The 11,820-nt window shown below is 57.0% G+C and overlaps 2 protein-coding genes across 2 annotated transcripts in view; both read left to right on the top strand.

Moving 5' to 3' along the window:
• Window positions 1-348: 348 nt before the first annotated feature.
• On the top strand, window positions 349-6,987 carry GUITHDRAFT_116386 (hypothetical protein; the record flags this gene model as incomplete). Its single annotated transcript, XM_005824348.1, has 1 exon — window positions 349-6,987. The coding sequence occupies one exon, from the start codon at window positions 349-351 to the stop codon at window positions 6,985-6,987; it is 6,639 nt and encodes a 2,212-aa protein (XP_005824405.1).
• Window positions 6,988-10,449: 3,462 nt separating this feature from the next.
• GUITHDRAFT_78073 (hypothetical protein) overlaps window positions 10,450-11,820 on the top strand; it is a gene marked incomplete at both ends in the record, with an annotated part of 2,957 nt that continues 1,586 nt past the window's right edge. Inside the window, 6 exons of the mRNA XM_005824347.1 lie at window positions 10,450-10,485; window positions 10,542-10,598; window positions 10,705-10,797; window positions 10,846-10,919; window positions 11,099-11,236; window positions 11,488-11,560. Of these exons, the coding sequence (XP_005824404.1) occupies window positions 10,450-10,485; window positions 10,542-10,598; window positions 10,705-10,797; window positions 10,846-10,919; window positions 11,099-11,236; window positions 11,488-11,560 (471 nt within the window). The remainder of the gene's footprint in view (window positions 10,486-10,541; window positions 10,599-10,704; window positions 10,798-10,845; window positions 10,920-11,098; window positions 11,237-11,487; window positions 11,561-11,820) is intronic.

Below are 11,820 nucleotides of genomic sequence, written 5' to 3'. Positions count from 1 at the left end.
TGTGTGAATCAACAGTTCCCTACGTCAGGCTCTCAAAGCGTCATCGTATCAGTTTCGAAATCAATCGCTTCCATTTCATCAGTTTTTTCAACTGACTTGAAATTGCTACAAAATGAAAACATTTGGCAGGCATCAAATTTAATTTCAAAAATCGACAAATTGATACTGGTCGGGACAAGCGAAATGAATTTGCGACTCAGCATTAGCACAAGAATAGGCTTGACAGGGTGTGAGCGGAGCTACTGGCTGTCATCATCGGGTGTGATCTGCAAGAGCGGACGCGGCCCGGACAGCAGCCGGGGAGTAGCGCTCACGATGGCCGCACGAACAGTCTCCGTGACTGAGGCCATGAGCTACGACGAGGCCGCGACAGCAGACGGGCCGATGGCAAACTCTGGGAAGGCTTTGGGCAGGGGAGTGACGCTGAGCGGGAGCGGCTTCGGGACAGCCCTGCTGAGCGTCGTGGTCAGAGCAGGAGCAACCAGCGCCACCCAGACGACGTGGGGGTCCGACACAGGGGTGTCGTGCAAGACAGCCAGCGGGAGCGGGACGAGCCTGTCGGGAGTAGTGTCAGTAGGGAGGATGGTAGGCGGTACACACACTGAGCTGGTATCGATGGACGCGGGGCTGATGAGCACTGTGAGCAGGGGTAACGTAGCAGCCGCACAGGCAGGGTCGGCAGACGCTCAAGGCTCGATCACGCTATTTGGGAGAGGTATGGGGCTGGTGCAGTACAGTCCTACGAGCGCGATCGGCGGGTCTAGGGCAGAGAAGACCGCTTGGCAGTCCGACAGCACGGTAGCAAGTCTCCTGAGCAGCGGTACAGGAAGGTCCATGGCTGTCAGGATGAGCATTGCGGAGCAAGCACGGGTATCAGGGAGCTTGAGCGCAGCGGTGAGCTACGATCCGGGCAGCTTGACGAGCTCGGTAGCGGGAGGGAACGGGCCCGTGCAGACCATGGTGCTGGCGATGTCGGCGACAAGAATTCGATCGGACTATAGTAGCTCTGGGAGACTTGGAAGCTCGAGCTCGTTGCAGACACTTTGGGTTTCAAGTTCTAGCATTTCGTCTCTTTTCACCACTGGGCATAGATCCAGCGCTTCGTTGTCAATCACTTCGAACCTTGTTCTTTCCTCGCTGAGCCAAGTTTTCAGTTACGACAAGTTGTCGATTATTACAACCAGCAACTCCTTGTCGATTGTTACAAGGAATTGGTCGGTGAGGGTCAACTCAGCGGCGGGGAGGGTCGGATATTCAGCTACTTCAGTTACCCTGTGGGACTCATCTTCCAGCATATCTTGCAGGACCACAGCGGTGATGTACAGCTCAAATGCTGTATCGATGACTGTGTCTGTCAACGTTGCCTCGATTTCAGAAGCCTTCTCAGCAGATTCGAATTTGTTGGTTCAATCTTCCAACTTTCCCCTTGTGAATCAATATTTGTACATAGGTGGGAGCCATATCGCAAGGCAAATCACTTGGAGAGCAAGAATCGGATATTCTGCGGCTTCTTCCAGTTCATGGATATCTGACTCAGTTGTCAATTGTCAGACTTCGTCGGGATCTGGATTCTCACTGAGCGTCATGGTCACTAGTGCCGTCAAGGTGAAGAGTCAAACAGAAAGTCTCTCATATGACGTTTATGCTACTCGCTCATCAGGATTCAACAGTCAACCCGCCAAGATGTTTTATGTAATGATGAGCTTGCCAAATTCAGTGAGATCCTCCAGCCTCGTTACCCGATTGGGGATGACAAGGGCACCCGTCACCGTTTGGACTAGCTCGAGCAGTCTAAGCCTTATGATGACTCAAGGGTCTGGAGCGAGCAGGAGCATTGTCCTGTCAGCTTCCAGTCTCTACACGCTATCAAATGCTGTTTCTTACGACCTGGTCAGAGTCAGCCACATTCAGGATTCGAATTTACCAGCTGCTCCTTCAGATCTTTTTGTGGTCAATGGCGCCAACCTCGCGTCATTTTCCAATTCTCCGATGGCAAGGTTAAGAGGAACTTCCGTTGAGAACAGCAGATGGACCTCACAGACCAGCATCTTGTGCCTGAAGCCCTCGGGCGTTGGCGCTACTTTGTCACTTGTCTGCTCCATTGTGACTCTAGCTTCTGTCTCTATGGCGATGTCTTTTGACATTCCGAAGATTGCAAGTTACCAAGGAACGAACGCCAAGCCTTTTGACGTCTTGGATGGATTATACGTTTTTGGACAGAGCTTCGGGAGATGTCGGAGCTCTCAGTCTACACGATCTTTGCAAACAGCAGCTCAACAAACTCGCTGGCAAAGTGACTCGTCAATCTCAGTATTTCCACCCACCGGCATTGGCAGCATTTCACCCAAGACAATTGCGACGATTGCAATGCGAGGCGGCACAGGGATGGCTATCGTATCGTTCGATGGCCCTTTGATCTCTGTCGTATCGTACCGACAAGACCTCTTTGCTCGCGCCATTCCTCCGCAGCCTAACTTCCCAACCACAGGAGGCAGCCCAACAACCATCACTGGGCAAAATCTTGGAGCCCGGGACACAACACTTCGAGCCAAGATGCAGGGGTCTGCTCCTATCACGACATCTTGGCTGTCAGATACTGGCATGTTGTGTAAGGTGCCCAGGGGCTTGGGATCGTTCAGAGACATCGTCGCAAGTGTTTGCTATGTTGTCTCCGGTACGCTCACTTTGGCTTGGTCGTTCGATCTTCCCAGAATCAGCAGCAGCTCGCCTGGAAACGCAGCCCCTGTCGCAGACCTGAGCCTCCCTAATTCCCTCACGATCTATGGAACCAACTTCGGGACGAGTGTCAATTCAGAGGAAGCCAGGCTCGGTCAATCCGCCTGCGCCGCTACCTCGTGGTCCTCTGACAGCCAGGTGGTTTCGAGGCTGTCGAACGGAATAGGGATCGCGCACAGGACAGTCATGACTACTGCCATGCAACGAGGCACCTCGATACGGATCTTCTCGTTCGACTCTCTGTCGCTGGACTTCATCGAAGTTCAAACCATCAAAGAAGCTCGAACTGAGTACAACGTCTCCGGGGCTGGGGTGAACTATGGCGCTTTCAGTCTGACCCTCAGAGTCCGTGTCGGCGGGTCAGCATGTGAGAGGTCCAGCTGGAGCAGCGACACGTCAGCGTCTGCAAGGCCAGCGAATGGAGTCGGAGCGACTCTTAGAGTGTCGATCACAAACGCACAACTGATCGCGTCAAAATCATCGCTGTTTGACTACTCGCTAGGGGGGGTGACAGCAGTGCAACCCACCAACAGTCCAACGAATGGAAACGACGTGCTGACAATCTTCGGCAACGAGTTCGGAGTGAACGATTATTCGCTCATCGCAAAGGTGGGCAGCACCAATTGCATGAAAACCTTATGGGTAAGCTCAACCTCACTTGAATGCCACGTCCCTTCTGGCCAGCCCATGGAAGCAGCAAACTTCTTCGTCTCCATCGGTGCGAGAGTCTCCACCGGCGTGACTCAGTTCTCTTACAATCGAGCTCCGCATCTAGAGGACTTGAGCCCGAACTACGGGCCCACCAGCGGGGGATACGTCGTGGTGGCCAAGGGGAACTTGATTTCTATCTCGGATCGGACAGAGATTCAGATGTGGAAGCGAACGACTGGGAAGCCTGTGCTGTACAAGAAGATCTGCGCTAACAGCGCGAACTGTACGGGCAGATTCGTTGAGTCGTCGCGGAATGGAGATACAGGGACGATTTCATTCATCATGCCGGAAGGAGTGGGTTCCGACATCTCGATGTTTTACTACGACAGCTCCACTGGTCCTCCTCCCTTCGGCTTCGGATACTGGGAGCCAACGTTCTCTTACGAGAGGCCCTCTGTGCAAGCTCTCATCTCCAACAGCTGGACGTTCAACGTTACCCACCTAGCGGATGGCCTGCCCTCTGTGGACTCGATCGTCCTGCCGTCAGTCATTGGTAATCGACTGCTGACCGTTGTCGGCAACTCCTTCGGAGGATCTGAAGGCAACCTCCTGGTCCAACTTGGATCGATGGCATCGGTGTATGCCAAGAGATCCGGGAGCCACACGAGCTGCTTGATTGAAGTCCCTCCATTCCCCAACGTCAACTTGCCGTTCCCACTCAGTCTGTCCGTTGCGGTGGATCAGAGCTCTTCAGACCCGATCAACAAAGCGATCGTTCTGGTGAAAGAGAGTTACCCCCTGAATGTGGTGTTCGATGCAAACTTCACGTTCTACAGCGCACCTGACAGGATGAAGGATTTGAAATCGTACTTTGTGAGAACATGTGGAGCTCTCTTGAAGTTTCAAGATGACGTCACCACTTTACAGCAGATCATGATCCTCAATGTCACAAGGGGGTCAGTTCGCATCTCCTTCATCGTCATGAACAGTCCTCAAAACGACAAGATCGCTGCTGAATCGTTCTTGCTGCTGCTCGACATGTTCAAGTCCGGGCAGCTCGCGAGTTCCTTCCCTTTGATTGGACTGGCTCTTGACTTCCAGGCGATAGGATACGTCGAACCGACGCCTACTCCCACGACTACAGTGACAACCACAACTCCGTTGCCCACCACCATGCTTGTTACCACTCCTCCGCCCACGAGCGCATGGCAGCCTCTGACCATCGGGCTGCTGAGCGGGGGGATCGGACTTGGCGTGATCTGCCTCTTCTGTTGTTTAGTTGTCACCATCAGGAGAACTTTGCACTCCGACGAGGTCATGATCAAGTCGGCACTCGACGCTCTAGCCAATCAAAGTGTCATCAGTATCCCCGAAGGAAACATGCAGCTGTCTCCAGGGATCATGGCGATGCAGCGAGAAGAGATGACCCCTCGCGATCCCATGTCAATGTCCACCCGAACCACCTTGTCAAACTTCCCCCTCAGCCCTCGCGTCAACTCCTTCAACAACATCTCGGGCTACGGGGCCCTGCAGTCTCCCAACCAGTTTCTCGGCATCTCTCGGATTTCTGAGATGTACCGGCAGAACAGTCTGAACTCTACCATGGATATCGAGCAGCAGCCGATGCAGTACGCCAGCAGCTCCCCATCAGTGCAACGGGACGACTTCAGCCCAAGATACGATAGTAACCTTATAAGGAAGCAGGCAGCGGCAGCCCGGGCGTCGTACGCGCAGTCCCCCAGGATCTCCGAGACGGACTCGAATGCCCCTCAAGCAGGAGCGGCTGAGCAGGGGGCAAATGACTGGACCCCACGATGGAAAGTGCCAAGTCCAGGACAGATCCGAGCCATGTTGATCCCTAGCGCAGCCGCTTCTTCCGTATCCCGTGGATCCGTCGAGACCCGAGGTCAGAACGAAGGAGCGGCTCCGACGTCAGCTCGCAGCGGCTATGCGGCGATGAGCGACTATGGCATGATGGGAGTAGCCATCGGCTCGGACCAGCAGTACGTGAACGAGCAGCCGGTGCCGATGGAGTCGGCACGGGTGCCAGTCTCGACCGCTCAGCACAGCAACAGGGGGGGAGATGAGGAGGAGGCGGAAGCTGAGCAGGTGGAGGACGAGAACTACTTCAGTGCCTCGGATCCGGAGAGCAGCCTCCAGCAACGGTTCGAGAACCTTGACGACCAGATGTCGCTGGCCTCGCTCAACTCCACCGCCTACTCAGGGCAGAAGACTCGCAGCCAGCTGTTCATGCCCAGCAGGAGCCACCGGAGTCAGAGGAGCACAACGAGAAGTCAACAGAATACTCCAGCCCGCCCGGCCTCTAGGAGGAGCCGCACCAACGTCTCGAGGCCAGGGATCTCCCTAAGAAGTGGGATCGGGGAGACACTCCCAGTCGGAGGACAACCCTCTGCTCCAGCTCCAGCTCCAGCTCCAGCTCCAGCTCCAGCTCCAGCTCCAGCTCCAGCTCCAGGATCCGTTGAGCTACCTCAGATGACGGGAGTAGCGTCAGGAGGCGTCCAGGTTGAAAGGCAGGCACCCTCAAGGCCGGACGAGCAGCCGCTGCCATGGCTGCAGGACCATCGCAACCTTGAGAATCTCTTCGGCAGCTCCGTCAAGGGCTCGCTCGGCAACGCTCGAGCCGCCGCTGCTGCTATCGGGCCACAGGCACCGCTGGAGTCGGACTCGGACTCCGAGTCTGACGGGGGGTACGAAGAGCACTCGATAGGCGAGCAGATGCAGTATGCTCAGCCCCGTACCCTCTCGGCCTCGGAGGATGCTCTCCAGACGGCTGCTACGGTGGACACGCTGAGATTCGCCGATGGGGGAGGGCAGCTGGGCACAGAGTTGGACCTTGACGACGAGAGCGTCGCCACCCTCGGGTTCGGAGCCGTGTACGTGTCGCTCGCTCCTGTCTCTAGAGCACATGCAGTCGCGGAGCGGCGGGCGGACGACAGCTGGATCCACACGCCCATGAGACCAGGACGACGAGCGCCGGAGAACACGCCAGCGGGTCAGGGGCAGGGCGTTGAGTCTCCCCAAGTTACGTCGAGGGCTGTGACAGCTCCTGCTGGGAGGGAGAGGTCGGCCGTGGAGGAGCAGATGCAGCCGCGGACGCCTGGTGGCGGCAGACTGAAGAACATCTCGGAGAGGGTGAAAGAGCTGGAGCAGCAGCTGGCCATGGAGGAAGCACGAGGCTTGTCGAGTGCGGAAGAGGCGTTTTACCCTCATCCATTCATGTCTCCTCTCCGTTCCCAGCAGCAGCAGCAGCAGCAGCAGCAGCAAAGGATCTCCAAGTTTGACATCGAGTCTCGCCTGCTGGGCCCCTTCTTCGGCGAGGCATCCAAGGCAAGAAGCGAGGATGCCGCGAGCTCTCGCATGGACGTCGACGACATGGATCTGGACAGCGAGTCGGAGAGCAACGAGTGGGAAGGTGACCTGTCGGTCGCGACGCTCTCGCAGCCGGGGGCCTCCCCAAGGCGACATAGTGAGGCGAGCGAGATGGTTCCAGCCGGCATGTCGCAGATGAGCATCGGTACGGTCACCATGGACACGGCAGAGTCTGAGACTTCTTCCAGCTTCTCCCCAGCTGGGAGGTGACGGCCCGGGTTCAGGTCTATGTGTTAATAGTAATAGTAGTGTAATGAATGGCAAACAAACGACTCCCTAAGCCCCTTCATCACTCTACTACACCTCAGACGGTACTATCGTATACTGACCGAGCCCCCGCCGTGGTCACCCGGTGACCCGGGCCGGTGACCGCGGACTGCTTTACCGCCAGAGCGGGGAGGCCGCTGCTGGACTCCGGGAACCGAGGGCCACTGACACGGGGTGATATTAGTATCTTAGTAACTTAGCCGCCGAAGCCTTGCCGCAGCATCGCAACTAGCATAGCCTTCCGACTAGGCTAGTACGCCCGGAGTATCACAATGTGACAATGACGGTTGACTCGTCAAGACCGAGTTTAATGCACACGACTCGACCCGCAGAATTGAGGAGCACATGAGAGATAGACTGTATGCTAGGATCGGATGTGAATTCCAAGCACTGGCATCCGGAGAGGACCTTAGCAAGACAGCTAGGAAGCCTCCTCTTCCTACTCCGGCGAAGTTCGTCACTGAGTCACCCCGGTACTACCGCAGCCTGCACGGTGCGGCGTCCGACGGTCACCCGGGGCGGCGGCCGGGCCCGGGGCCGGGCCGCGGGCGTGGTGATGCAATTCCCCACTCATCCCCCTCGCACCCACTGACGGTGCCAAAAATTCAAAAAAAGAAATTCCGTTTGAAGGAGAACCCTACCATCCCGGGACCACCATATATTCGTTAATGATAACAAGTACCCGGTTCATTGACCCTCATCTCTGGGGTACATAGGACACTTTTCGGACCCCCTACCCCCTGGAAAAGGCCCCCACCGTTTTAATTCTTACACGCCTTCACATGCGCAATGGCGATCCGACCGAGAGGGAGAGAGGGAGAGGGAGGGAGAGGGAGGGAGAGGGAGGGAGAGGAGGAGGATGAAGGGAGGAGGAGTAAGGGAGTAAGGAGGGAGTATGTGGCAGAGGAGAGGTAAGGCCGTATACAAGGAGTGGAGACATGAAGGATAGGATAGAACAGACATGCGAAATGAACAGTAGGAGAAAACATTCTACAAGGATGAGTAGAGATTTACAATGAATAGAATGTCTCCATGATCATACAGACATTTTGAATTGCAAAGTGGTACGATCAAGACTGCAGATATCTGACAAAGAGCTGATTTTCAGGGCAAAGTCTCCGCGTGGATTGCAGTCATGTCATTGTCGTTGAGCAGATCAGGGCGGATGCTCGATAGATCTCAGAACAAGGAGAGTCATACGAGTGACAAGGAGAACTCCAAGGGAAACGTTGACACCACCAAGTCAAAGTTGAAGGCTCCGCAGCCCGCCGCCAACATCCTCGAGAGCAAGAGGACGTCTGGGGAGTTGAAACAAGAGGATCTGGTGGAGGAGCCGATAATCGGAGACCCTGACTTGATCAAGGAGCTGCGAGCGAGCGAGATCAACTACGAAGAGATCCTGAAGATCAAGATCTCAGCAGCTGGGAAGACGCTCAACGACCAGAAGCAGAGGATGGCAGAGCAGAAGTCGCTGATCCTGAAGCTGCGGGAGGCCCTCCAGGACCTGCTGGACAAGCGCGAGGCCATGATCCGAAGGTTTGCCCGGGACAACCTGGAGAAGAGCTCGAAGATCGACGAGCTGAAGCAGAAGACGGAAGAGCTGGACGCTCAGATCTCCTCCCTCAACGAGAAGCTGAAGGAGCAGGAGGAGGCGTACAAGGCGCTGCAGGAGGAGGTGAAGGGGAAGGAGGAGAGGATCGCCAGCATGGAGAAGGAGAGAGCGTCTGAGATGCTTGAGAAGCGACAGGTTATGGATGAGCGAGACATCGCCCGGGCTGAGGCAGCGGTGCTTAAGAGCGAGCTGGAGAGCAGCAGGAAGGAGGCAGAGGGCGCGAAGAAGGAGGCCAGCGAGCTGAGCGAGGCGGTGGAGAAGAAGCAGGTCGCTCATGACAAGGAGCTGAACGAGCTGCGGGAGAAGCTCGGGCAGGAGATGGTGGCGGCCCACGAGGCGCGGAGCAAGCACACGGCTGCCCAGGAGCAGCTGACGGAGCTGAAGACGAAGTTTGCGGTCCTTGAAGAGAACCACAAGGCGTCGAGGAGCGAGCTGGAGAGGCTGGAGGGAGAGAAGAAGGAGCGGCAGGAGAAGATCGAGAAGCTGGAGCTCGAGAAGCAGAGCAGCGCGAGCAAGCTGGAGGACATGCAAGCGAGGATGGACGCGAGGGAGCAGCAGCACAACGACGCGATGAAGAGCCTCGCGATGGGGCAGGAGCTCCAGAACACGCGCATCAAGGAGCTCACAGAGGTGAGGGGGAGGAAGAAGAAGAGGAGGAGAGGGAGGAGGACAAGATGGAGGAGGGAGGAGAAGAGCAAGGGCAAGAAGAGGAGGGAGGAACAAGAGGAGCGAGGAGGAGCGCAGAAGGGGAGAGGGAAAGTATTGAGCTGGAGAAGCTGCAGCTTAAGGAAGAGGACGGAAGGGATGCGAGGGATGACGTGCGCCCGCCGGCTGATCGGGCTGGTGCAGGAGCGCGACTCGGCGCATGAAGAGCTTGCGAAGCTCAAGGTCGACTTGGAGCAGCTGCAGAGCGAGCTCAGCAAGTCCAAGGAAGAGAGCAGCCAGTCCACGTTGGACCTTCGGCTCAAGGCAGAAGTTTGCGGCTCCTCTTCCCGCTGACATCCCCAGCAGGACTCTGAGCTGAAGAGGATCTCCAACGACCTGGCGGACAAGATGGCCGAGGTTGCGAGCCTCCGTCAGCAGCTGCAGGTGGAAATCAGCTCCTCCTCCCTCCTCCCTCCTCCCTCCCCTTTCCCCCTCCCCCTCCTCCTCCTCCTCCTCCTCCTCCTCCTCCTTCTCCTCCTCCTCCTCCTCCTCCTCATCTCTCTCTACTTGGTCTCTGACGAGGTGCAGGAGCTCATCCAGGCCAAGGTCGACACAGCCGAGCAGGCGGCGAAGATTCAGGTTGCGCTCAGCTGGAGTCGAGCTGGAGAGTAGCTGGCTGACGGTGTGCGGCAGGCGGAGTTCAGCGTGTACAAGGAGCACGCGAACCTGCCGGCGCAGATCGAGGAATTCTTCAAGCGACAGACGGAGAGCGTGATGGTGCACAAGGTGAGGGGGGGGGCGGGTGGGGAAGAGCGGAGAAGGGGGGGAGGGGAGGGGGGAAGAAGAGCGGAGAAGGGGTGAGGGGGGAGGAGAAGACTGCGGCACAACAATGGTTGTAGTTGCAGTTGTTGTGAGGAGGCAGGTAGAGGAGAAATAAAACTAGAAGGAGGAGGAGAAGGTGAAGGAGAGAAGGAGGGTCAGCAGAAGGAGAGAGAAGAGGAGGAGGTGGTGGTGAAGGAGCTGAAGTTCGGGAGCAGCAGGAACAGTCGGAGAGGCAGGGAACGGAGGCGGAGCTGGCGTATGAGAAGGCGCTGGTGGAGGCGCTGAAACGAGAAATCGCCGAGCTAAAGAGAAAGTTGGCGGCAGCCGAGGCGTCGAGGAGAAAAATCCACAACGAGCTGCAGGTGAAGAGGAGCAGGAGCAGGAGGAGGAGGAGGAGGAGGCTGACGATTCTGGGCAGGAGGTCAAGGGAAACATTCGAACTTTCTGCAGAATCCGACCTGCGAGCTCGAAGGAGGTAAGAGGGAGGGCGAGGGGAGGACGAGGACGTGGAGAGACGTGGGCAAGGAGGGAAGGAAAGGAAGAGACACTGAGGGCCCGTGTAGAAGGAGGAGGAAGCGAAGAGCTGCCTGTCTGTGGACGAGGACGCTGGCAAGGTCATGCTGCCCTACAATGGGGTCGACAACGACTTTCGCTTCGATCGCTGCTTCGGCCAGGTGAGAGCTCGAGCCCAGCTCGAGCCCAGCAGGCTGATCTCTCGGCAGACAAGGACCCAGCTGGACATCTTCGAGGAGGTGAAGGACTTTGTGCAAAGCGCTCTCGATGGCTACAACGTCAGGTAGAAGCTCCTCCTCCCTCCTCCTCTTCTTCATTCCTCTTCCTCGCCTTCCGTCTCCCTCTTCTCTCCTTCTTGTTCTGCTCCCTTCTCGTCCTGTTCAACCTCCACCACCACTTCCTCTCCCCTCCTACCACTCTCCTCCCTCCCCTCCTATCTTGTGCTGACCCTCCTTCCCTCAGTCTGCTCGCGTACGGGCAGACAGGTGCAGGAAAAACTTTCACGATGCTGGGAGGGAGGGAGGAGGAGGCGATGGGAATCATTCCTCGCTCGATCAACCAGATCCTCGAGACCGTCGCTGAGATGAAGGACAACGGATGGTACCAAACACTCCCTCCTCCTCCCTCTTCCTCCTCCTCCCTCTTCCTCCTCCTCCTCCTCCTCCTCCTGCCTTGCTCTTCCTTCTATTCCTCCTCTTTCTCCTTCAGCTCCGACTCCCATCTCCCTCTACTGCTCCCCCTCCTCCTGCTACTGTTCCTCCTCATCTTCCTCCTGTTCTCTCCCCCTCCCCCCCTCTCTGTCCCCTTTCTCCTCCTCCTCCTCCTCCTCCTCCTCCTCTCATCGCTCACAGGGAGTACGAACTTGCCGCCTCCTTCCTCGAGATCTACAACGAGACGATCCGCGACCTCCTCTGCGACGCCAAGGTGAGAGGGAGAGAGGAAACGTCCAGCTGACCCCAACCGGAAGGACCTCGAGGGGAAGCAGTTCAACATCCGACAGGTAGAGGACGAGGAGGAGGAGAGCCGAGGGGAGAGGCATGATGATGATGAGGAGGAGGGAGGGAGGCGGAGCTGACAGGAGGGGCAGGGAGAGGATGGGTCAATGGTGATCTCAGACTTGACGACGACGAAAGTGTCGAGCAAGGAAGACATTGACAGTCTGATGAAGACGGCAGAGAAGAACA

This window comes from Guillardia theta (genome assembly GCF_000315625.1).
Source record: "Guillardia theta CCMP2712 unplaced genomic scaffold GUITHscaffold_95, whole genome shotgun sequence".
NCBI lineage: Eukaryota > Cryptophyceae > Pyrenomonadales > Geminigeraceae > Guillardia > Guillardia theta.
This window is presented reverse-complemented; position numbering and strand designations above follow the sequence as displayed.